General features: G+C 45.4%; 2 protein-coding genes across 9 annotated transcripts in view; both read left to right on the forward strand.

Annotated features, from left to right (window-relative positions):
- LOC136541714 (uncharacterized) overlaps nucleotides 1–16,716 on the forward strand; it is a 28,872-nt gene extending 12,156 nt beyond the window's left edge. The window contains exons 15-21 of one of the 8 annotated variants that reach the window (XR_010780445.1): nucleotides 5–67; nucleotides 136–202; nucleotides 421–618; nucleotides 696–815; nucleotides 13,783–13,922; nucleotides 14,013–14,187; nucleotides 15,406–15,530. Coding sequence is in view for 5 of the 8 variants with exons in the window: in XM_066533754.1 (XP_066389851.1) it covers nucleotides 5–67; nucleotides 136–202; nucleotides 421–618; nucleotides 696–815; nucleotides 15,406–15,558; nucleotides 16,011–16,097 (688 nt within the window). In the remaining 3 variants the exon portion in view is untranslated. Of the gene's footprint in view, nucleotides 1–4; nucleotides 68–135; nucleotides 203–420; nucleotides 619–695; nucleotides 816–13,615; nucleotides 13,760–13,782; nucleotides 13,923–14,012; nucleotides 14,237–15,405; nucleotides 15,559–16,010; nucleotides 16,108–16,209 lie in introns of those variants that run through there. The other 7 variants (XM_066533754.1, XM_066533753.1, XR_010780444.1 and 4 more) reach the window with 7 other exon arrangements.
- Nucleotides 16,717–19,135: 2,419 nt separating this feature from the next.
- LOC136541715 (trans-cinnamate 4-monooxygenase-like) lies at nucleotides 19,136–23,347 on the forward strand. Its single transcript, XM_066533759.1, is given in 4 exon segments — nucleotides 19,136–20,038; nucleotides 21,107–21,202; nucleotides 21,204–21,226; nucleotides 22,470–23,347. Coding segments are annotated over 4 exon segments (1,503 nt in total). The 5' UTR covers nucleotides 19,136–19,253; the 3' UTR covers nucleotides 23,069–23,347.
- The last annotated feature ends 1,083 nt before the right edge of the window (nucleotides 23,348–24,430 follow it).

The raw sequence follows: 24,430 nt of genomic DNA on the forward strand, positions 1-24,430 counted from the left end.
GTAGGCACATGATTAGAGGGAAAAGCCAAGCAGCAGTCCAAGCATTTAGGGAAGCTGTAAAGTTCAAGTATGTTCCACTTGATGTCCATAAAGTCCAGTAATAGAATTTATAAATTAACAATATATTATTTGTAGGAGGAATAGCTGGGAAATCTGGGAAAATTACAGTAAAGTTGCTTTGGACACAGGGAATATTCGACTGGTAAGTATGTCTTTCGAGAAATTGACTTGATATTTCTGCTTTCACAGGACATTTTGTTATCAGTGGTTTTGTTCACTATTTTACTCATGCATTTAGTTCGAAGGTGCTACTGTTCCTTGAACATATGCAGTAGATAATGTCGAACACCCCCCCCCCCCCCCCCCCCCTTTTTTTTTTTGCAAAATGAATCTTCAAATAATATTAAGTTCCCTCTGCAGACACTTGAAGCTTTGAAAACTGTATTGAATTTATCTTCAAACAAGCGCTTTAATGTTGGTATATTGGACAAGGTGATGACAACACTTGAAGAACAATCTCCAAATTTTGTTGATACTCACGAAGCATCAGATGATGCAAATAAAGAGACAAGACAATCCAATCAATTGTTAGATATTATTGGTGATATCCTTCAGCAGGTTACCAACCTCTCTGGATTGTATTTCATCTTATACTAGATACCAGATTGCAGTTAATATCTTGCTTGTGTTTGCAGATTGTGCGAAGTGGAGGCAGCAATGCGGACGTATGGGGTTTGTATGCAAGATGGCATAAGACCAAGGGTAACCTCATGGCATGTTCTGAAGCTTTGTTGAAGCAAGTTCGATCTCTTCAGGTGCATATACTGTTCTTATGCTGAATGCTTCATTATCAATCAATAAACAAAAGGCGTGTTGGATTCTTTGAATGATGGGTTCACCTTGATATCCCCATATGTGTGTACTGAGGAGCAGTGTCACACCCAATTTTAAGGATAAAATTGAATGTACAAAACTCGTGTGTGCACAGGAATCAATCACACACACAAGCTGATAAATTACATAAAGTATCATCACGGTGTCTCATACATCAGAGTTATAATAAAACTTAGTCTTATACATCAGAGCGGAAAGATAAAAAGATAATAAACTCTCGTGGGCTTCATCACAGGGAAGGTCAACTGGTTGACCTCAAGCCTAATAATCCTCCGAGAAATCTTCATACCCGTTGTCATCTGTTATCCATCCGGGATTTTTATCCAAGTAAAGAAAATAAACAAGTGTAAGTACATTCCGTACTTAGCAAGCTAACATGAGGTTATGAAGCTCAAAAAGGATAGACTCTGGTTTACTGCAGTTAGCATTTTTAATAGGTAAGCTTTTATTCTCAAGTATTATCAAGTTATGCTTAAGCTCCCATTTAATTCCCATAAGAACATATATCGGGGTTAAGTGTAACATATATCATCATTGAACAACTTTAAATGATCATCGACAAGTAACCAGTTATTCTGTGAGTTTTCCGGGCCGTTCGTAACCGTGAGCACGGCTGTGATAACAGTTTGTTACCCTCTGCAGAGGTGGTGCACATTCACCGCGAGTCGTGATCCCCATATGCTCGGGTTAATTACTCCCATGTCACTTCCAAGGTGAGCGGGCAGGGTACACTATGAAGCCATTTCATAGGTTTCTCTAACAAGTTAGGGCCGCTAGGTTTCCTTGGCAGGCAGATGTAGGAACTCCCCTTTCCTATGGCACATATCCATCGCGGCTATACTCATAGGAACAGAGGCAGCCCTATACCCAAAGTGGCAAGCCCCATTTGCGCCAAAAAGGTAACCTCTAACTAGCTAGGAAAGATCCTATTACTGAGCTAAAGTCAGAGCCATATGACTCTCCCGGTTGCACTGTCAGTCCCAGCTTTTGCCGACAGATAAGTCCTTATGGAGGGCCGGGAGCAATATGAACGGTCATTTGCACTTTCGCCCTATGGAACAGTTGTTATAAATCATGTTACTCACTTTGTTCTATAGTATCATTCATCAACATGTATGTCAAGTTCAGTTAGAGCACTAGCAATCTACCCATATGCATTTAACCCATAGGAGACAAGGAACAGGATAAACAATCACTAGGATGTCCTTACGGGTATCAAAATTAGACACATGCAAATGAGTAATTGATTAAGGTGAAATAGGACATCAAGGAAGGCACATGCTATACTTGCCTTGGTTCACAAACTCGTGCTGGTCCTACTGGTCGTCGAAGAGTTCTTGGTCTCCAACGTTTTCCTCACCGTCTGAACGCGACCAACACGGCAACATACAACATTCCAAAAGCATTCATGCAAAGCAAACATTCCTATCATTAGAACAGTACACCAACAGTATTGAAAACAAGATAAAATATTTGTAAACATATTCTACGTCTCGCTACGATCACGTCAACGCGAAGTTCACGAAAATCGAAGCTAAATAGCGAAAGTTATGATTTAAACGAGTTTTCCTATAGCCATATATTTAATTAAATCTAATCATGAAATTAAAAAGTTCCAAACTTGACTAACAGTAGCTCCAACATGTAGCTTATGAAATTGCGAAGCTAACGCGATTTAAATGGATCAATTCGGAGCTAAAACGACAATTATATAAGCGAAACAGTTCAAATGGCATTTCTGTAAATACTAAAAACGTAATTTTGACTTAAGCCATGGAGTTTACGCTTTCCAAACGGGATTGCGCATTCGGGGTAATACGCTTTGGACTGCGGGTTAGGACTTAGAAAAGTCCAGGGACTCTTTTGAAAAATAGCCACGCGAAGGGGTAACTTCTAATCCTGGCCGTTGATCTCGCGATGGGCGGTTGAGATTAGACCGAGGAGGGAGAACAGGGGGGGGGGGGCTGGCCGGAACAGTACCCTAGGCGGCCAGGCGCCATGGCCGGCGGCGAAGTCTCACCGGTGAGCTCGGTTAGGGGGGCTAGGGTTCGCCAAACGAAAAGCCGAGTGCACCGGGGGACGCGGGGGAGGAAGGGGGTCGCGGCCATGCCGTTACGGCGGCCGGGAACGGCGGCTAGTGCGGTGGCCGCCATGGCCGGCGACCACGGCTCGCGGAGCTCGCGGCCAAGGCTCGAGAAGCCAAGAAACGAGAAATAAGCTGCACGGGGAGAGAGGGAAGAACGGCGAGGCTCACCACGGTGAAAACCGGAGCGGAGACGGCTCGGTGACGGTGGTTCGCGCGGAGGTCCCGAGCTCGACGATGGCGAATCCCGGTGACCACGGCTGCGGCGGTTGCGGCCTTCCTCGGTGCTTGGCAAGCGCGAAAACGAGAGCGGGGGGGCAGCCAGGTGCGCGCGGGGGTCTGGCTGCTATTTGAAGCGGCCGAGTCACGCGGAGGGGGCGCTCCCACGACGCCGTTCGTGGGCGACGGTTGCGGCTTCGCGACTTGTCTGGCGCGGGGCGAGCGGGAGGTTGGGGGCGGCGCCGATAGGTGGGGCCAGGCGGTCAGCGGCTGGGCGCGGGCGCAGGCGCGCGGCAACGGTTGGCGGCCGAATGGGCCGGCGGGGCTGCTGGGCTGCGGGGGAAAAAGGGGAGAGGGGCCAGCGGGCCGAATGAGAGGAAAGGAAGGAGATGATCATTTTCCCTTTTTATTTTCCAAACAAATTTTCCCAAAAGCATTTTCAAATAATTTTTGAATTCATTTGAACTCTAATTCAAGAACAATCATCCCATGAATAAATATTGCAGCAGCATGTATGCATCCAAAAGTTTCTAATCTTATAATTGATTTTAATTCCCCAAAAATTATTAATTTCCCATAATTGAATGCACACTTATTAACATAATTAAATCAAATTTACTTATTTTAAAAGAATGAAAAATTTTGGGTGTTACAATTCTACCCCCCTTAAGATGAATCTCGTCTTTGAGATTCGCGTGATTGTTTACTCAAACAGTTGGGGATAAGTCTTTCTCAGATTCTCTTCTCTTTCCCAAGTAGCCTCATCCTCTGTATAACGATTCCACTGCACATTGCACATCTTTACTGTTCGGCTTCTCGTAACTCTTTCGGCAGTTTCTAAGATCTTTATCGGATACTTTTCATAAGTAAGATCTTCCTTGACAGCAAGTTCTTCCAAAGGAATTTGTTCTTCTGGTACCCTCAGACACTTTTTCAATTGGGAAATATGGAACACGTCGTGCACACCGGACAAGCTCTCAGGCAGTTTCAACTGATAAGCTACTTCTCCACATCTCTCTAGGATCTTAAAAGGTCCTATATACCTTGGTGCTAACTTTCCCTTTATATTGAATCTTCTCACACTTCTCATTGGTGACACTTTCAAGTACACATAATCACCAATCTCGAAAGTCAGCTCTCTTCTGCGGGTATCAGCGTAACTCTTCTGTCGGGACTGAGCTACTCTCAAATTGTCTCTAATCATTCTCACTTGTTCTTCCGCGTTTTTAAGGACATCGGGACCAAACACTTGAGTTTCTTCAGTCTGATTCCAGAACAAAGGCGTTCTACACTTACGTCCATACAACGCCTCGAAAGGTGCCATCTTGAGGCTCTTTTGATAACTGTTGTTGTACGAGAACTCTGCGTAAGGCAGACTCTTATCCCAACTATCACCATACTGAAGTGCACAAGCTCTCAACATATCTTCCAAAATCTAGTTGATCCTTTCAGTCTATCCATCGGTTTGCGGATGGTAAGCAGAACTGAAATTCAACTTTGTTCCCAAAGATCTATGTACTTTATGCCAGAATTGCGATGTAAATTGGGTGCCTCTATCCGACACAATTTTCTTGGGAACACCATGTAAGCACACTATTCTTTCCATGTACAACTCTGCTAATCTTGCACCATTATAGGTAGTCTTGACTGGTAAAAAGTGAGCAACTTTGGTGAGTCGATCCACTATTACCCATATCGAATCATAACCTCTTTGAGTGCGGGGCAGTCCTACAATAAAATCCATACCAACTTCTTTCCATTTCCATTCAGGAATCTTCATTGGTTGTAGTAACCCTGCAGGTCTTTGATGCTCAGCTTTCACTCTTTGACAAGTGTCACACAAAGCCACATATTCTGCCACATCTCTCTTCAAACCATATCACCAATACTTTTCTTTGAGATCTAAGTACATCTTGGTACTTCTGGGATATATAGAATAAGCAGACTCATGGGCCTCTTGCAGAATTGCATCTCGGATAGCTTTCACTTCCGGTACACATATCCTTTTCCCGAACCAAAGAGTTCCATTCTCATCCATTCTGAATCCGGGTGCCTTTTCAAGCACTACATTCTCTGCTATCTCCTTAAGTTTTTCATCCTCCAATTGTCCTTTGCGTATCTCCTACTCCAATGTAGGCTCTATCACCAATTCCATTGCATTAGTGATCAGGCTCAAGTTGAGATACTCCATTTCAGCACACAACTCTGCTGACATAGATGTTATCTGAATTCCATTGGCATAGCTCTTTCTGCTAAGTGCATCAGCTACGATGTTTGCCTTTCCCGGGTGATAATGCACTTCCAAATCATAGTCTTTGATCAATTCCAACCAACGACGTTGTCTTAGATTCAGATCTGATTGGGTGAAGATATACTTTAAACTCTTATGATCAGTATAGATATCACTCTTATGTTCAATTAGATAATGTCTCTAGATATTCAAAGCATGAACTACAGCTGCCAATTCCAAGTCATGAGTAGGATAATTCAACTCATGTTTCCTTAGTTGTCTAGATGCATATGCAACCACTCTTCCTTCTTGCATAAGCACACATCCAAGACCCAAACGGGATGCATCACAATATATAGAGAAGTTCTTGCTTAAATCGGGCAAAATTAATATTGGAGCTGTAGTCAATCTCTTCTTTAACTCTTCAAAGTTTGTCTGGCATTTATCCGACCATACATACTTAGCACTCTTTTCCAACAGAGTTGTCATGGGCTTGGCTAGCTTAGAAAAACCTTCAATGAACCTTCGGTAATAACCAGCTAATCCCAAAAAGCTACGAATCTCACTTACAGTTGTTGGTGGTTTCCAATTCAGTACATCTTGCACTTTGCCTGGATCCACCGCTATTCCACCATTGGAGACAACATGACCCAGAAAAGAGACTTTCTTTAACCAAAACTCACACTTGCCCCGCTTAGCGTACAATTTATGTTCCCTAAGCTTTTGCAAGACCAACCTTATGTGTTCCGCATGTTCTTCTTCAGTCTTGGAGAATATTAGTATGTCATCTATGAATACTACCACAAATTTATCCATGAACACCTTATTCATCAGATACATGAAGTATGCAGGTGCATTGGTCAATCCAAAAGACATAACGGTGTACTCATATAGTCCATACCGTGTAGTGAATGCTGTCTTGGGTATGTCCGAGTTCTGAATCTTAAGCTGATAATAACCAGATCGGAGATCAATCTTGGAGAACACATGAGCTCCTCTCAACTAATCAAACAAATCATCAATCCTAGGCAAAGGGTATTTATTCTTGATGGTAACCTCATTAAGTGAGCGGTAATCCACACACATCCGTTGACTACCATCCTTCTTATCCACAAAGATCACAGGTGCCCCCCATGGGGAAGAACTGGGGCGTATGAAACCTTTTTCTTGCAACTCTTTTAGTTGTTTCTTAAGCTTTTTTAATTCATTAACTCCCATTCTATATGGACGTTTAGCTATTGGTGTAGTTCCAGGTAATAATTCGATAATGAATTCAATGTCTCGGTCAGGTGGCATACCTGGCAAGTCATCGGGGAAGACATCCGGGAACTCCTCCACGACACGATCTTGTTCATTGACTTCACCTTCTAGCTGATTCACTGTGGCTGTAGGCTAAGCTTGCACTACCACTTCTACACAGATCCTATCTCCATTGAGTGATGTCACAACCACAGATTTCTCCTGACACTGAATCACTGTCCGGTGTTGTTTCATCCAATCCATTCCCAGGATAAGATCAATTCCCGCTGTTCTCAACACAATAGGCTTCACTTTGAAGTCTACCCCCTTAAGGAAATGCTAGTTGAGGGACTCCAATAAGAAGCGGGCATACTACCTCCCGGGGAATTCACTAGTATGGGGTTTTTTATGGCACACAAAGGTATGCTATGCATTCTAACAAAAGCTTGGAAGATAAAAGAATGCGAAGCACCAAAATTAAAAAGTACGGTAGCAGAAATAGAGTTGACGCTGAACGTACTCAACATGACCTCAGGCGTCTCCTGAGCTGCATCAGATGACACATAGTTCACCTTCGCTGTGAGAGGTGGTCGGGCGTTGAACTTTTGATTGTTGGTCTGGTTTTGAGGTGCTTGTTGGTTCTGCTTCTTAGGACACTGATGAGCATAGTGACCTACTTCGCCACATCGGTAACAGGCATTGGGATTGTTGGGTGCACCACTCTTCACAGGAGCATTGTTAGGCACTCCCTGGCGTGTTGCAGGATTACTAGTCTGTTGTGGGGGACGCTGATTTCCAAACTGTTGCTGATACTGAGGGCGTTGCTGGAACTGGTTCCGCTGAGGATAGTGACCACGGTTTCCCTGGTGAGTTGGTCCTTGATTCCTCTGCTGGAAACCTTACTAGGGATAAGCACGTGGGCGAGTGTTGCTTCCAGAAGCTTGCCCTTGGAGCCTTCTTTTCTTAGCTTCCATCTCCCTGCGCTTATCATCAATCACGATTGCGCGATTCACCAAAGACTGGAAGTTAGGATAAGTATTAGACATCAGCTGGAGCTGCAGTCCATCATAGAGTCCCTTGAGGAAACGACGTTGCTTATCCTTGTCATCCGCTACATCATTAGGAGCGTAGTGTGATAGTTGTGCGAACTTGTCCCGATACTCCGCCACAGTCATTGATCCTTGCTTGAGAGATCTGAATTCTTCCTGCTTCAGTTCCACTAGTCCATCAGGAATATGGTATGATCGGAAACTGTCCTTGAATTCCTGCCAAGTGATTGCAGGAGCATTGTTGGGACGTCCAAACTGGAATGATTCCCACCAATCCTAAGCAGCTCCTTGGAGTTGTCCGGAAGCGTACAACACCTTCTCAAGGTCGTTGCATTGTGCTATGTTCAGTTGTTTCTCCACTGCACGCAACCAATCATCGGCCTCCATAGGGTCTAAGGCATGGGTGAACACCGGTGGACGATCTTTCATAAACTCTCCACGCTTATCTCTAACCTGGACAGGCGGTGGCCCTCTTGCAGGTTCATTGTCCAAGCGCTGCATCATAGCTTGCATCAGCTGCGCTTGCATTCCTAATATCTGTTCCATGGTCACCGGTGGCGGTGATGGATTTATAACGCCCACGACCACGGCCTCTGCCTCTTCCTCCTCTTGCGGCCATCTGTTTTTCAATAAATGTGCAAAATTTAGAGATTTTTCCAAATATAGAGAGCTTACAAAAGATAGGAAACAATGCTGAGAATTTTGTGGACAAGATTCATACTCAGCAGTTCAGTAAAACTGTTATAACTCGAGTTTCAGAGATCCAACAGAGGTACACCAAGATTCGTTAGAAAGCTTAGGACATCAGCTACAACTTTCATTTAGACCACTTTTACAGATTCGGACTCACACATAGTCAAAAGTAGAGCTAAACCGAAACTGTTCTGAGTTCCAGACAGCGCAGGAACATCAACTTGTGACAGCTAGATCTCCCAAACCTGAACAGCTATTGACGTGATTCCAAAGACACTTGAAAGATACAGAGGTCTAGTTATCTCCACAAAAATTTCAGAATTTTTGTCATCCCAAATTTCGAGGTACTAGATAAAGAACACAGGCTGCTCTAGAAATCAGCACAGCAAGATAAGATAAAACGAAACATCTGCATTAAGATTTCATTCTGAATTTAAAGTTCCCATCTAAGGAAGTTATGGACATGCCCACAAACTTCCAGCAATCAAGCAAAATACCAAATCAACCAAGTTCACAAATTAAACATCTAATCAACTAAGTTCACAAGACCAACAAGACTAAATAAGAACACGAATTAACGACGTGATAATCTAGATCAAGGCACCTAACACCTATGGAGCGGTGTCAATCATGGTGAAGGAACGACACTTCTTCTTGTAGATGGAAGGCAGTCCAAGTTGTGCTCGAAGTTCATCCACTTGTTTCTGAAGACGTCTCTGCGCCCTCTGAGATGCACGCAGTTCTCCTTTGACCTCATCATCCACTCCCTGCATAGCGTGGACATGCTGCACCGTTGCCTCCAGAGTTGGGTCATTCTCTGGTGGAGCCAAATCCTGCCAAACACCCTCATGATCATTTCAAGGAAGGAACCTGAAGCGATCCTCCTTCATGGCCTCAAAACGACGACCATGGTAGTGGATGTAGGCATTCTGTGCTGCATCCTCCATGCCATCCAAAGCATGAGCTCTCCTGGCAGGGGCACAGTGGACAGTCTCCACCTCATGTCCATTATTGATATCGTTCCATGCGGTGACCACCAGCTCTACCTTCCAGAAGGTAGCCTCCAGTGGGTGCTGGTACTCGGCGCAGTGGTAGCTGATGGAGGCGTGCAAGTCGGGGAAGTAGTCGTCTAGCACGTGGGTGAGGAGAGTGTGGTAGTAGGCTGTCTCTGGAGCTGGCTTGAAGTAGTACTTGCACTTCCAGCCAATCTCCTCGTCCTCAGCCGTCGACTCCTCAGGTATAGCTACAACAGGATAGACGGGCACGGCGACTGGTGTAGGAGTAGGTGCAGGCGTCGGTGTAGCCATCTCCTCGTCGTCGGAGATGATCACAATCTCCCTCTCCGCCGGTGGGGCACGCGGGGTGAACATGGCACGATAGCCGGCGGTGCTGAGTCGAGCAGTCTTCGGATTATGAGACATCTATAGATTTAAAGTGAGATAGAATTAGAATCAACAATTTTAAATAATAGATTAAGGTATGAAAAGCATAAATGTTTTAATAAAATAACAAGAATAAATCAGTAAGCAAGAAACCAGAGGAGCAAAGATGCTAAAACGACCATTTTCTAACTAGGCTTGCGTCCTACAGTCAACACGGCTCTGATACCAATTTGTCACACCCAATTTTAAGGATAAAATTGAATGTACAAAACTCGTGTGTGCCCAGGAATCAATCACACACACAAGCTGACAAATTACATAAAGTATCATCACGGTGTCTCATACATCAGAGTTATAATAAAACTTAGTCTTATACATCACAGCGGAAAGATAAAAAGATAATAAACTCTCGTGGGCTTCATCACAGGGAAGGTCAACTGGTTGACCTCAAGCTTAATAATCCTCCGAGCAAATCCTCATACCCGTTGTCATTTGTTACCCATCCGGGATTTTTATCCAACTAAAGAAAATAAATAAGTGTAAGTACATTCCGTACTTAGCAAGCTAACATGGGGTTATAAAGCTCAAAAAGGATAGACTCTAGTTTACTGCAGTTAGCGTTTTTAATAGGTCAAGCTTTTATTCTCAAGTATTATCAAGTTATGCTTAAGCTCCCATTTAATTCCCATAAGAACATATATCGGGGTCAAGTGTACCATATATCATCATTGAACAACTTTAAATGATCATCGACAAGTAACCAGTTATTCTGTGAGTTTTCCGGGCCGTTCGTAACCGTGAGCACGGCTGTTATAACAATTTGTTATCCTCTGCAGAGGTGGTGCACATTCACCGCGAGTCGTGATCCCCATATGCTCAGCTATGAAGCCATTTCATAGGTTTTCCTAACAAGTTAGGGCCGCTAGGTTTCCTTGGCAGGCAGATGTAGGAACCCCCCTTTCCTATGGCACATATCCATCGCGGCTATACTCATAGGAACAGAGGCAGCCCTATACCCAAAGTGGCAAGCCCCATTTGCGCCAAAAAGGTAACCTCTAACTAGCTAGGAAAGATCCTATTACTGAGCTAAAGTCAGAGCCATATGACTCTCCCGGTTGCACTGTCAGTCCCAGCTTTTGTCGACAGATAAGTCCGTATGGAGGGCCGGGAGCAACATGAACAACAGTCATTTGCACTTTCGCCCTATGGAACAGTTGTTATAAATCATGTTACTCACTTTGTTCTATAGTATCATTCATCAACATGTATGTCAAGTTCAGTTAGAGCACTAGCAATCTACCCATATGCATTTAACCCATATGAGACAAGGAACAGGATAAACAATCACTAGGATGTCCTTACGGGTATCAAAATTAGACACATGCAAATGAGTAATTGATTAAGGTGAAATAGGACATCAAGGAAGGCACATGCTATACTTGCCTTGGTTCACAAACTCGTGCTGGTCCTACTGGTCGTCGAAGAGTTCTTGGTCTCCAACGTTTTCCTCACCGTCTGAACGCAACCAACACGGCAACATACAACATTCCAAAAGCATTCATGCAAAGCAAACATTCCTATCATTAGAACAGTACACCAACAGTATTGAAAACAAGATAAAATATTTGTAAACATATTCTACGTCTCGCTACGATCACGTCAACGCGAAGTTCACGAAAATCGAAGCTAAATAGCGAAAGTTATGATTTAAACGAGTTTTCCTATAGCCATATATTTAATTAAATCTAATCATGAAATTAAAAAGTTCCAAACTTGACTAACAGTAGCTCCAACATGTAGCTTATGAAATTGCGAAGCTAACGCGATTTAAATGGATCAATTCGGAGCTAAAACGACAATTATATAAGCGAAACAGTTCAAATGGCATTTCTGTAAATACTAAAAACGTAATTTTGACTTAAGCCATGGAGTTTACGCTTTCCAAACGGGATTGCGCATTCGGGGTAATACGCTTTGGACTGCGGGTTAGGACTTAGAAAAGTCCAGGGACTCTTTTGAAAAATAGCCACGCGAAGGGGTAACTTCTAATCCTGGCCGTTGATCTCGCGATGGGCGGTTGAGATTAGACCGAGGAGGGAGAACAGGGGGGGGCTGGCCGGAACAGTACCCTAGGCGGCCAGGCGCCATGGCCGGCGGCGAAGTCTCACCGGTGAGCTCGGTTAGGGGGGCTAGGGTTCGCCAAACGAAAAGCCGAGTGCACCGGGGGACGCGGGGGAGGAAGGGGGTCGCGGCCATGCCGTTACGGCGGCCGGGAACGGCGGCTAGTGCGGTGGCCGCCATGGCCGGCGACCACGGCTCGCGGAGCTCGCGGCCAAGGCTCGAGAAGCCAAGAAACGAGAAATAAGCTGCACGGGGAGAGAGAGGGAAGAACGGCGAGGCTCACCACGGTGAAAACCGGAGCGGAGACGGCTCGGTGACGGTGGTTCGCGCGGAGGTCCCGAGCTCGACGATGGCGGATCCCGGTGACCACGGCTGTGGCGGTTGCGGCCTTCCTCGGTGCTTGGCAAGCGCGAAAACGAGAGCGGGGGGGCCAGCCGGGTGCGCGCGGCGGTCTGGCTGCTATTTGAAGCGGCCGAGTCACGCGGAGGGGGCGCTCCCACGACACCGTTCGTGGGCGACGGTTGCGGCTTCGCGACTTGTCTGGTGCGGGGCGAGCGGGAGGTTGGGGGCGGCGCCGACAGGTGGGGCCAGGCGGTCAGCGGCTGGGCGCGGGCGCAGGCGCGCGGCAACGGTTGGCGGCCGAATGGGCCGGCGGGGCTGCTGGGCTGCGGGGGAAAAAGGGGAGAGGGGTCAGCGGGCCGAATGAGAGGAAAGGAAGGAGATGATCATTTTCCCTTTTTATTTTCCAAACAAAATTTCCCAAAAGCATTTTCAAATAATTTTTGAATTCATTTGAACTCTAATTGAAGAACAATCATCCCATGAATAAATATTGCAGCAGCATGTATGCATCCAAAAGTTTCTAATCTTATAATTGATTTTAATTCCCCAAAAATTATTAATTTCCCATAATTGAATGCACACTTATTAACATAATTAAATCAAATTTACTTATTTTAAAAGAATGAAAAATTTTGGGTGTTACAAGCAGATGGGGGGATATATTATCAGGGTACAAAAATTTGGTTTATACACAAATACCTCGTGTGTCTACAGGACGTTGACTTGATTCTGGTGGATTACTTCTAATTTTCTTTGAGCTTGTGTTTTGTGGAGGCTTGCATTCTTGAGGAAACATAAAATTCTGTACTATTCATAACTTGTCCCTAACAAAAGTAGAAACATAGAAATACTACCATTCTGGATCAGAAATATCTTTATGGGAGCATACTCAAGTACTCAACTGACACCCCTTTGGCCAAAAGTATGTAAAATAAAATTTGTAGATGTAGTACATGTTCTATGTATGGATACAAAAATTCTAGGTAAAATGCACTTCTTATGCTAGGAAGGCACTCTTGTATAATTCATGATCCTGTATAAGGGTGTCTTACTGCAACATGGCTACTCCACTACTCCAGCAGTCCAACACTAACGACACCAGGTTCCCTTTTTTATTGCTAGTTGCATTCAATTATGGTCCTCTGAGGATTTTTTTGGGGGCGTAGTTAGGTTGGTGGTGAGGCGAGGCAGTAGTGACTTTACTGGCAACTATATCTCACTGGCTGCAAGGGAAAATGGTGGAGGCGCAGAGGCGGCGTGCGCATCATGTGGGGAAGGGTGGTGGCACTTAGGGGTGGACAAAGAGCCAACTATAGCTTTTTTGAGCTTTGTTTAAAATTGATTTATTTTATATTTGTTACAGTCTATATCATTTGAGACCCAACTTCTAACTGCGCTGAGCCGAATCGAGCCACAATGAAGTCGACTTGCAATCAAAGCATCTAATTTTGATTATAAAAGCAAAAACAAGTGTAATCAGAGCTACTCTGAAACAAGCCACCAAACCAGCTTAAGGAGTTCTTTTGCCAGCTCGGAGCTAGACAGTGAGACAGGCAGTGGCAGGGAGAGTCATGGAGCAGGATAATGAGATTGGTCCACTTTTCTTGCTTAATTCCATAGGTACATCACCTCTCATTATATATGTAGAGGCCATCAACTTAGCTCCCAAGGTAAACTGAAGTATGGAATCTTATAGTAGCGATCCATCTTTCCTGACTCAAGCTTAACTTTCCTAAACAAGTCGCTTTTATGCAAGGAAGGGGTGTGGCTTTCCTACCCGACCCTAGGGGCTAGGAGCTGGTGGTGGGGCAGCAACCACCTCTGGGCTGGGCTGGTCCAGCTGGCCCATGTCAGATGGATCCATGTTAATCTGGTTTTAAACATTGCAAGAGGAATGAAAATGGTGTCCCTTGTGCCCTTTTGTATTCTTACAAGGTTGTTATCAGCTTCCTCTATGTCTACTTCATATTTTTGACACACTACGGTATGAAAAAAGTTAACCTTTATAATTTCCATGTGTATAATAATATTATTTGCTCTATAATAAATAGTGTGCATTTTTTCAACATAGCTTAAGGGCATTATCAACTTTTCCGTACAAAAGGCTTCACTATCTTTGCAATGCCTCAGCATCTAGGCAGCCAATGAAGGTTGCCATCCTAGGTAACCGTTAGATAGATCAAATAAACCAGTGCACTAAGTGAACAAAAAATAAGGTCCACTTTGGTAGAGCTCTGGCTTTAGCTTCACACATTTTATCAATGAACTATTTTTACTTTCACAACAGTGGGACATGCATGGGTCATGACCTAGGTTCGCACCACCGTCGTGCCGGAGGCCACCTATGCTGTGGCTGCGGCACCTTGGGGCCCCCATGCCAAGACGCCAGGAACTGGCACGACTGTGGCGAGGCCATGCACGGGGGCTGGATGGTACTGAGCGGACGCAGGGCTGCGATTTAGGAGGCGAGCGGAGGAAGGCAGGCACATGTGAGCCGAGGGAGTAAGCGTGCGTCGCAGGGCTTGAGGAATTAGGCCGACACACAGCTTCTAGAGTCCAAGCCGTGTGGGTGAGGTAGAGCCATCGTGATCGCACACGACCGCTTTAATCGCGGCGAGGTGGACACCCTGAGAGCGCGCGAACCCCGGCTCCTTTGTAGAGCTATGTTCGTCTTCTCAAAATGAACTAAAAACACAAGAGTTGTTTTTTTTCCGGTTATATGGGACCAAGCCACTAGAGAAGAGTCAAACTATCGTGTTGACACATATCCATCTTACTATTCTTACATGATCCATTTTTACATGATGCAACTCACTATTGCGGCCTACCTATCCGTTGGTACTTAATAGACACATGCAAAATAAGCATCTGATCCACTTTTTCAGCACCAGGTGCAAATAGCATGGTGAAAAAATATTTTTCTAATCACCCATTATACACGATCAGGCCGGAGAGAGTGAGAGACGCAGGGTGGGTACATGTAGGGTGTTAGGACTTGGGTGTATGGACTTGTGCAAATATAGATTACATGCATCTAGTGGTTACTCATTTTAGTTACTTAATGCCAATATTAGTTTATGCCTGAGACAGCTTGAGATGCCTTTATAACTTTCCTGTCACAATAATTTACAAACTAAATTATTGCCCTCTCAGGGTTCAGAATTATGGCATGATCAAACGAAGTTCGCAAAGTATGCTCAAGCTTCTTTGAAGCTTTGCAAGGTGTATATGGAAATTTCTTCCTCAACTGGAAGCCGACGAGAATTATTAACAGCCGAGATGCACCTTAAAAGTACCTTGAAACAGGTATTCAAATTTTGTCACAAATTGTTCCATTTCTATATAATGAAGAGGTCATGGAATTTGGCTTATGCTGATTTGTTGGGAGAGAAAATACTGTTTGTTCACTGAAAAGTACTGCTGAAGTAGTGCTGAAGAACAGGGCGTAATCTAGAGCATACACAGAATGAAGTGCAAAAAATCTTTTCAAGAATTTGGGATGCCCGAATAACATAATGGAAATCCATACCATCAATAGTAACCATTTCTGTGCATTTTTTTATAATCTAGAGCATACACAGAATGAAGTTGCTTGCATTTTTTTTATTGTCTACATTTCTTTTCTGTGCCATTTGTTGCTTGCATTTTCTTTATTATATTTGTGTTGAGAAACTACAATCTTATCTTTGATATCAGCAACCACTTTGTTTCATGCCCATCATAGATTACACATCTGGTAACTTTTCCTCACTCTGTAGGCAATGGACTTCTCAGACACCGAGGAGTACAAAGCTCTTGATAACTGTCTTGAGGAAATAAAGAACATGATTGCTGCTACTGCCTAGGCTTATCCAGGTGAGTTTAAAGAATTATTTTTGCTTATACATGGATACATCGCACGTGCAGAATTCATTTTTACTGGTGGTTTTATATTGGTCTGCATGTTGTTGCATCCAGGTTTTGAGACGCTGGTTATGATAATGGATTGCCCATTTCTAATTAAACTTCTCTTATGGTAGTCTTGCTGGGGAATCACGGTTACATTGTGGGGCTCGCACGCTGATGAGTCATGTCTACCGTGCAAAATCTTTAATTGGCAGTAAGTCTTAGCTTTTGGACAGTAAACATCAAAGCGCATGGAAACACAATGGGCTTCAGTGTTAAAACAAAAAAGTAGGGATGTAAGAGGTTTGTCCCCAAGCCCGCAAATGTCATTTTTAGTGGGTTTTGAAACCGTCGTGTTCAACACCTTCGAAGTGTATCTTATTGTAATCTTTCAGTCTGTTCGCTTGTTGGTTTCAGCCAGCCCAAACCAGCCAACCAACAGTATTTTTCTCTCACAATAAACCAGCACCAGCCAGCCCAAACCAGCTCAGAAACCAACCAGCGAACAGGCCGTTTGCAACTTATATGGATTTGCATTTCTTGCTTGAAGGAAAAAAAAAATTATATGCCACTGGCTAAGGGTTTCTTTGGTATGGTTCCAATAACTGACTCTTTGACTTCTGAAGCCGTACCAAACGAAGTGTAGAAAATGGTTTCTCTAGCTTTGGTTTTAGAGGAGGATTACTGATCTAAAATTGTCTTCTATGTTTTAGTACCAAGATTTTAGAAATTGTTGAAGAAACTTGACAAATATGCTCCTAACTTTTTTTAGCCACTTGAAAAATTCATGGATTTACCATTTTTTTTGTTGTGTGGAACTATTAGAGATGCTCTTAGTAAGTGCTCCACCTGCCATTATTTATTTTGTTTGATTATTTAAGATTGAAATACTATATAGTACGCAAATCATCATCCAATTAATTGCATGACAAGTTGCAAGATTAGACAGTCAACCATGACTAGTTGCAACAAGTAGCAACACGGTCAAGTGCACGCAAGCTGGATCAAGGAGCTGACTTCTGGGTGCTCTGTCTTGCTACCCAATTAATGTTGTTTGCCAGTCTGGACCGATGAGAAGGCATCCAACCACTACACATCACTCGGCACAAAATGTATAATCTGTCGCTGTTTGTAAGATACACCGTAAACAAAACTGAAGGCACGTTATTCAACTTGTACCCAACAGAAACAGATCGCTCATCCATGTGGCCCGTGGCTCAGGTCAATGGTTCGTTCAGTACTCTCGATCTCAACACCTACCGGAGAACAGGCCTTCCATCACCCGCCTCATGTTTGTCTTGCATACAGAGACAGATTATATAGGAGGATGTATTGCGTGGGCTAATGAGAAATAGTCATCCACTAGATGTCAAAAGGGGGTTTTGAAATCTTATGGCAGGCACACCTACCGGATGATGCAAGTCTGCAGAGTACTGTATCATTTTGCGTTCACTGTGGGGAAAGAAGTCAGTATGTTTTTAGAAAATTCTTCAGGGAGAAGTCGTAAAGACAAAACGTAGGCCGAGCTATAATTATTAGGCGCGATGCGGCCGCAGCAAATGCGTGCAAATCCTAAAATGCTGGAGTGGGTTTGTATGGGAAAATCGCTCACATCAAGCTTACCGTACGTGCTCATTCACATCTAGGATCCTGGATCCTGATTAATCGGTGATGGTGAATTGGCGATGCCAGGATCAGGGTAGGTGGCGTCAGTTTTTCATCCATGTAGCTAGGCCTTGTTCCGTTTCCACGAAAACTTTACCATCCACGCAGGAAAAAAAAAAGGCTACCTGTTCTCTCCACTGCTGTGAGTAGGCCTAAACCAACACCGCCTATGGGCGTTGTCAAACAAAAAAAAAAGGACCTATGGTTGGTGGGACTGTTGGGAACGGTATGGCTGGTGGCAGACCTAGGCATTCGGTTAACCGCAACCGATCGGCTCGGTTCCTTGGTTTTTTAGCAAATTCGGTTACTACACAATCAGGGGTTGATCGGTTCTTTACAAAAAGAGGAACCGACCAAATTTGAGTTCGGTTATTTCGGTTCGGTTTCGGTTATAACCGAAATAACCGAGCCCTCTCAGCATAGACACAGAATCCTCTCAACACAGACACAGATTTAAGAATCTAGAGCGTCAGGAATGAAGAAAAAACATCATTTAGTATCATTAAATTAATAGGGCAAAACAAAGTGAAGTTAAATTTAGGATAAACAGGGGTGAGCGTCAGCTAAGCTGTGTTGGTGGGTGTTAGTGACAAAAAAAATGGAGCTTATACACTATGGGAGCATGAAGGGATTAAGATGTCTAAGAGTGATGTGAATTGGGCTAATGTAATTTTTTGGGGAATTAAAACCTATCGCTTAGCCTATTTTACCATAGTGAGGATGTCAACTAAGCAAAAAGATGATGTGACACTTCAATTAAAAGAAGAGAAAAGAAAATGGTTTCTTAACAAGAAACCATTTATACACGGGGACATAAAGAGATGTGATTTGCTGATAAAGGAGAAAGAATACATGTGATTGGACATAAAGAGATATGATTTTCGTTATTACGAACGTATATTTCAATTGTTTTTATCTCAGACGTTGCAAGATTAGATCTGATGATAAAAAAAAATTAGAGAGACACATGCTCACAGCTCACTCCGTCGGTGCGGACTGGAGACTGGAGCACTGGACCCGGCGGCAATGTCGACGGGATCCCGTTTCCGCCATTCACAGCGATGAGGTCCGGCGCCAGCGATCGAACGGTCAGTCACCAGCACCGGCATGGAGCGTGGAGCGCCATCGATTCGGTGCCGCCTCCGTCCTGACCTGTCGAGGGAGATGGCACGGCCGTCCGTCCTCCCGAACCCTTTGACTGTGCCGCCCGCAGCCCCGCAGGCCGCACCAACCAAAAGCCATACCAACTACCACCGCGATCGCAAACCAAACAAATTTGTGTACCCAAATCGGACCCGTCTCGTCTCCAAAACGCTATAAATCCCTGTCATCCCCCTCGCCTGTTCCATCGCCTCTTCTGTCCTCCTCCTCTACAGGCAGACGGCGAACAAACAAAACAGAGCCACACTCTCCACCTACCCACCCCGGCGGCCGGGCTCCAAGCGTCCAGCATGGACCTCGTGCTCCTGGAGAAGGCCCTGCTGGGCCTATTCGCGGCGGCGGTGGTGGCCATCGCCGTCGCAAAGCTAACCGGCAAACGCTACCGCCTCCCACCCGGCCCGCCCGGCGCCCCCGTGGTGGGCAACTGGCTGCAGGTAGGCGACGACCTGAACCACCGCAACCTGATGGCCCTCGCGAAGCGGTTCGGCGACATCTTCCTCCTCCGCATGGGCGTGCGCAACCTGGTGGTGGTCTCGACCCCCGAGCTCTCCAAGGAGGTGCTCCACACGCAGGGCGTGGAGTTCGGGTCCCGCACCCGCAACGTCGTCTTCGACATCTTCACGGGGAAGGGCCAGGACATGGTGTTCACCGTGTACGGCGACCACTGGCGGAAGATGCGGCGGATCATGACGGTGCCCTTCTTCACCAACAAGGTCGTCGCGCAGAACCGCGCCGGGTGGGAGGAGGAGGCCCGCCTCGTGGTGGAGGACGTGAAGAGGAACGCCAAGGCCGCGACCGAGGGCGTCGTGATCCGGAAGCGCCTGCAGCTCATGATGTACAACGACATGTTCCGCATCATGTTCGACCGGAGGTTCGAGAGCGAGGAGGATCCGCTCTTCAACAAGCTCAAGGCGCTCAACGCGGAGCGCAGCCGCCTGTCGCAGAGCTTCGAGTACAACTATGGTGACTTCATCCCCGTGCTCCGCCCGTTCCTACGAGGGTACCTCAACCGCTGCCGCGACCTCAAGACGCGACGCATGAAGGTCTTCGAGGACAACTTCGTCCAGGAACGCAAGTAAGCTCGTCGATCTGCCATATCCTGTTTTCTTTCTTCTTTAATCTTCAACTTGCATTTGCATCGCCGGCGGGTGGGGTGGGGGTGATGAGCTTTTTTTTTTTTGTTTGTTGCTGGTGGGGGTGATGAGCTGTGGCTGCTGCTGCCGCCTTGCCTCCCGAATAATGCCATCAGCCAGTGGACAAGGACGAATCAACAACCAAGTCTATTTTCGCTACTCATTCAATTTGATGATCGAGTTGGACTTTTTCGTGGCCTTCCATCCTAATAAGTCTTGAACGGAAGCGGCCAAACCAGATGACCAAATCATGTCATCGTTGTCTACGCTCGTTTTGTATTAGCATAGAGCAGTTGTATTCGACACGTAACTAAAAAAAGGGCACTGGGGTAATAAGGAGTATGCGCAACAACTTGTCATTGTCCACAACAGCAACAGGTTAACAGAACGAAGGCGGGGTGGGTAGGTTTTGATGATGACGATAGAAAATCGTTAACAGAACGAAGGCGGGGTAGGTTTTGTTTCGAAGATAGAAAATCGCATGACGAGTAGGTGAACCGCACTACTCACCTCCTGATGACACGAAAAAAATGGGCTCTCCCCGCTAGATGTGCCTTGCTTTGCTTTCCGCGCAAGCCCGAAAGCTTAGGATCCGGGCAACCACACACACATATACAACGAGAGCGACACAGAGTGATGGAAAAGGATAGGCTTTTTTTTCAACATGTACATGCAAGTATAAAAGCTTTTGCTGTGTCTCTCTATTAAAAAAGTGGTTACATGGATCATTTGGTTTGTACTTTGCTTTCTGCTTCATGTTAGTTGGAATTAAGGGCCTTGGCATGCGTGCCAATCATAGACTAGTTTATTTGTCCTCAGATTAGGCTGGGTCCATGAACCAACCGTGCCCACTGACGACCACGAGGGCCTTCTACTTTATCAAATTCTATATTACCATGGAATTCTAGCCATCTTGTTGACTTGGTGGTGTGGTAGGAACCTTCTTGATTCAATTCATTCACTTGGGTAGCCTGTCTAACTAACAGTAAGATGGCTGCGTGCACATACAGGAAGGTGATGGCTCAGACCGGTGAGATCCGGTGCGCCATGGACCACATCCTCGAGGCCGAGAGGAAAGGCGAGATCAACCATGACAACGTCCTCTATCGTCGAGAACATCAACGTCGCAGGTACATACATATATTCGCCCTCCATTCTCTGCTCAATCCATTCCAGCTGTCACAGTTCACACCACGATATCCTCTGTTTCTGAAAAGGAAACAGAGTATCTGCTATGCCTGGTTGTAAATGAACTGAGTTTTCACGACATAAGCCTGGTTTAATTCCCAAAAAAGTTTACACTCTATCACATCGAATGTTTAGACATATGCATGGAGTATTAAATATAGACTTAAAAAAATAACTAATTGCACAGATTGCGACTACTTTGCGAGACGAATCTTTTAAGCCTAATTAGTCCATGATTTGACAATGGAGTGCTACAGTAACATATGTGCTAATGATGAATTAACTTAATAAATTCATCTCGCAGTTTACTGACGGGTTCTGTAATTTATTTTTTTATTAATATCTGAACACTACATGTAATACCCCTATGTAACACCTAACGTGACTTTACCTCCTGAATTTAAACAATGCTACAGTGACATGCCCATCTTCAGTCACCATATCTTATACTGGGTTAAATGTTACTAGCTTACATCATAAATTGTGTAGGGACCAAGTAGTAAAACAATAGTAGTAGTAATATACTCCAGCTCTTCCCAAAAAATTCCAGTAAAAAGAACCTAATAGTACTGCAGTCCAGCCCTGCACAAACAAATAGCACTGCAACATCGGGTGCAAGTAAACCCAGTACGGTGTTGTGGTTCGCTGTTTTGTTTAAAACACACTACTTGCATGGACGATAAAAAGGCACGTCTTAATCAAATCGCCGTCAGCCAACTTTCATTCTTAATTAACCGGCGACTTAGCAGGCATAACGAGGTGTTACACTTCAAAAATGGATAATCAAATGGTAGTTGAAGCCGCCACCACGTGATCACGCCTCTTTTTTTGGGTTGCGTTTTCTAGGTCTTCAGCTTGTTTGTTTGTTGGTTTCAGCCAGCCCAAACCAGCCAGTCAACAGTATTTTTCTCTCACGATAAACCAGCACCATCCAGCTCAAATCAGTCCAGAAACCAACCAGCGAATAGGCCGCTTGTCTGCAAGTCAAAGCTGCCACCAGCAGCCCGTGCAAAAAACTATTATGCACTCACTGGCCATTTGTTGGGATTTGACAAAATCACAAGATGCGCTCAATCATGATAGAAACAGCCTAGGAAAAAAAAGAGTACTAGAAAGTTTGCTCAAATTTGAATGTGTAAGGAGCAAGCGAATTAAATAAAGAAACCTTTTTGTTTGCTTTTGCAGCGATCGAGACGACACTGTGGTCGATCGAGTGGGGCATCGCGGAGCTGGTGAACCACCCGGCCATCCAGTCCAAGCTGCGGGAGGAGCTGGACTCAGTGCTGGGTGCCGGCGTGCCTGTGACGGAGCCGGACCTCGAGCGCCTCCCTTACCTCCAGGCCATCGTCAAGGAGACGCTCCGCCTGCGCATGGCCATCCCGCTGCTGGTGCCCCACATGAACCTCAACGACGGCAAGCTCGCCGGCTATGACATCCCCGCCGAGTCCAAGATCCTCGTCAACGCCTGGTTCCTCGCCAACGACCCCAAGAGGTGGGTGCGGCCCGACGAGTTCCGGCCCGACCGCTTCCTGGAGGAGGAGAAGACCGTGGAGGCTCACGGCAACGACTTCCGCTTCGTGCCCTTCGGGGTCGGTCGCCGGAGCTGCCCCGGTATCATCCTCGCGCTGCCTATCATCGGCATCACCCTGGGCAGGCTGGTGCAGAACTTCCAGCTGCTGCCGCCGCCGGGCCAGGATAAGATCGACACCACGGAGAAGCCCGGCCAGTTCAGCAACCAGATCGCCAAGCACGCCACCATCGTCTGCAAGCCCCTCGAGGCCTAGAGATCAATGCGTGTTCCATGCACGCGCCCCCGCAGATCCAGCACTATGTATTTTGTCTTTTTCTCTTTTTTTTTGTGTGTTTTTTGTACTAAGAGGAGATGCGTCTGTTGTTTGTGTTGGCTCTCGAGTCTGTAGTGAAGATCGTCGCAAAAAAAAAAAAGAGTCTGTAGTGAAGATGGGGGTACATGTAGCTGAGGAATGGTGTCGGAGATTATGTTCTAAAAAACTTATCCATAATTTATATGTTGTAAATTTAAATTTAGAGGCGGTTTGGTTTCACGTTTTCAGCATGTCTTCGATTCATGGTGTAAATAGATTACATTACTTCATGTTTTGGATGGATCGAGTGATAACAGATCCAGCCCTATACAACTCCATTACCTCTCCCCTCCCCTTCCTGCAGTATCTTCTTGTGGAGTCCTAAAATCAACACCGCCACTCCAGTCATCGCTCCTTGCACCGGATGAAACTGGATCCTCTTCGCACCTAGGGATGAAAGGCGGATATCAGCGATCCTGCATCTATCCCATATTTTTACTTTTGATCTTAGAACCAGATATGTCGGATATTAATATCTATCTCATATATGCACCAGAAATCTGATTTTGACTATTCAGATTCGGTAGAATATTAAATGTTCAGATCATATACAATTATCCATATGGAGTTTTGACGCTTTCAAGACGGCCGGATATTAGCAAACATATGTCCCGTTTTTATCCCTACTCGCACGTGCATGCTACGTCCCAACCTCTCTTGTGACCCCCCGGTCCCCCTCCCCACGTGCGACTACTACAGCGGCGGCGGCAACTCCCACTACCGAGGGCAAGCCCGTCTCCAGCGGCGGCGGTGGCCAAGCCCAAGGCCCCTGCAGCGACTCCCACTGCCCAGGCACCAAAGGCCGCAGTCCTTGTGACCCTTGTCGCGGCACTGGCCCCATAGACCTAGCCCACATAGAACCTCGCGCTGGCCAATAAGAAGGACCCATTCTCTTTCTCCAAGGACAAGAAGAACAGGTAGCACTCACACGGCGAACCAAACAAACAGCGTTTACAGTTTCCTTGTAACAGCTAGCGTCGACAGCTGATTGTAGCATTCCCGTTGCCACTGTTGAAGCAAAACAATACCTTAGACCTACTCTGTTGCAATAGGCTTTTGTTTCGGGGTTGTGAATTTAGCCTAAGCCCATGGGCTATGAAAAGATTTTATTTTGGAAGAACTTTCATTTAATGGCCATTTTAATTTCATAATAATGACCGATCTGTGTAAGAAGCTGAACAGAAATCACAAAAGCCTTCAGGTTTCAACACATGGTAATATAATTGTATAAAACTGGCATCAATTCACATCTTAGTTGTTAGA

The sequence above is a fragment of the Miscanthus floridulus genome, chromosome 3, assembly GCF_019320115.1.
Source record: "Miscanthus floridulus cultivar M001 chromosome 3, ASM1932011v1, whole genome shotgun sequence".
NCBI classification, from domain to species: Eukaryota; Viridiplantae; Streptophyta; class Magnoliopsida; order Poales; family Poaceae; genus Miscanthus; species Miscanthus floridulus.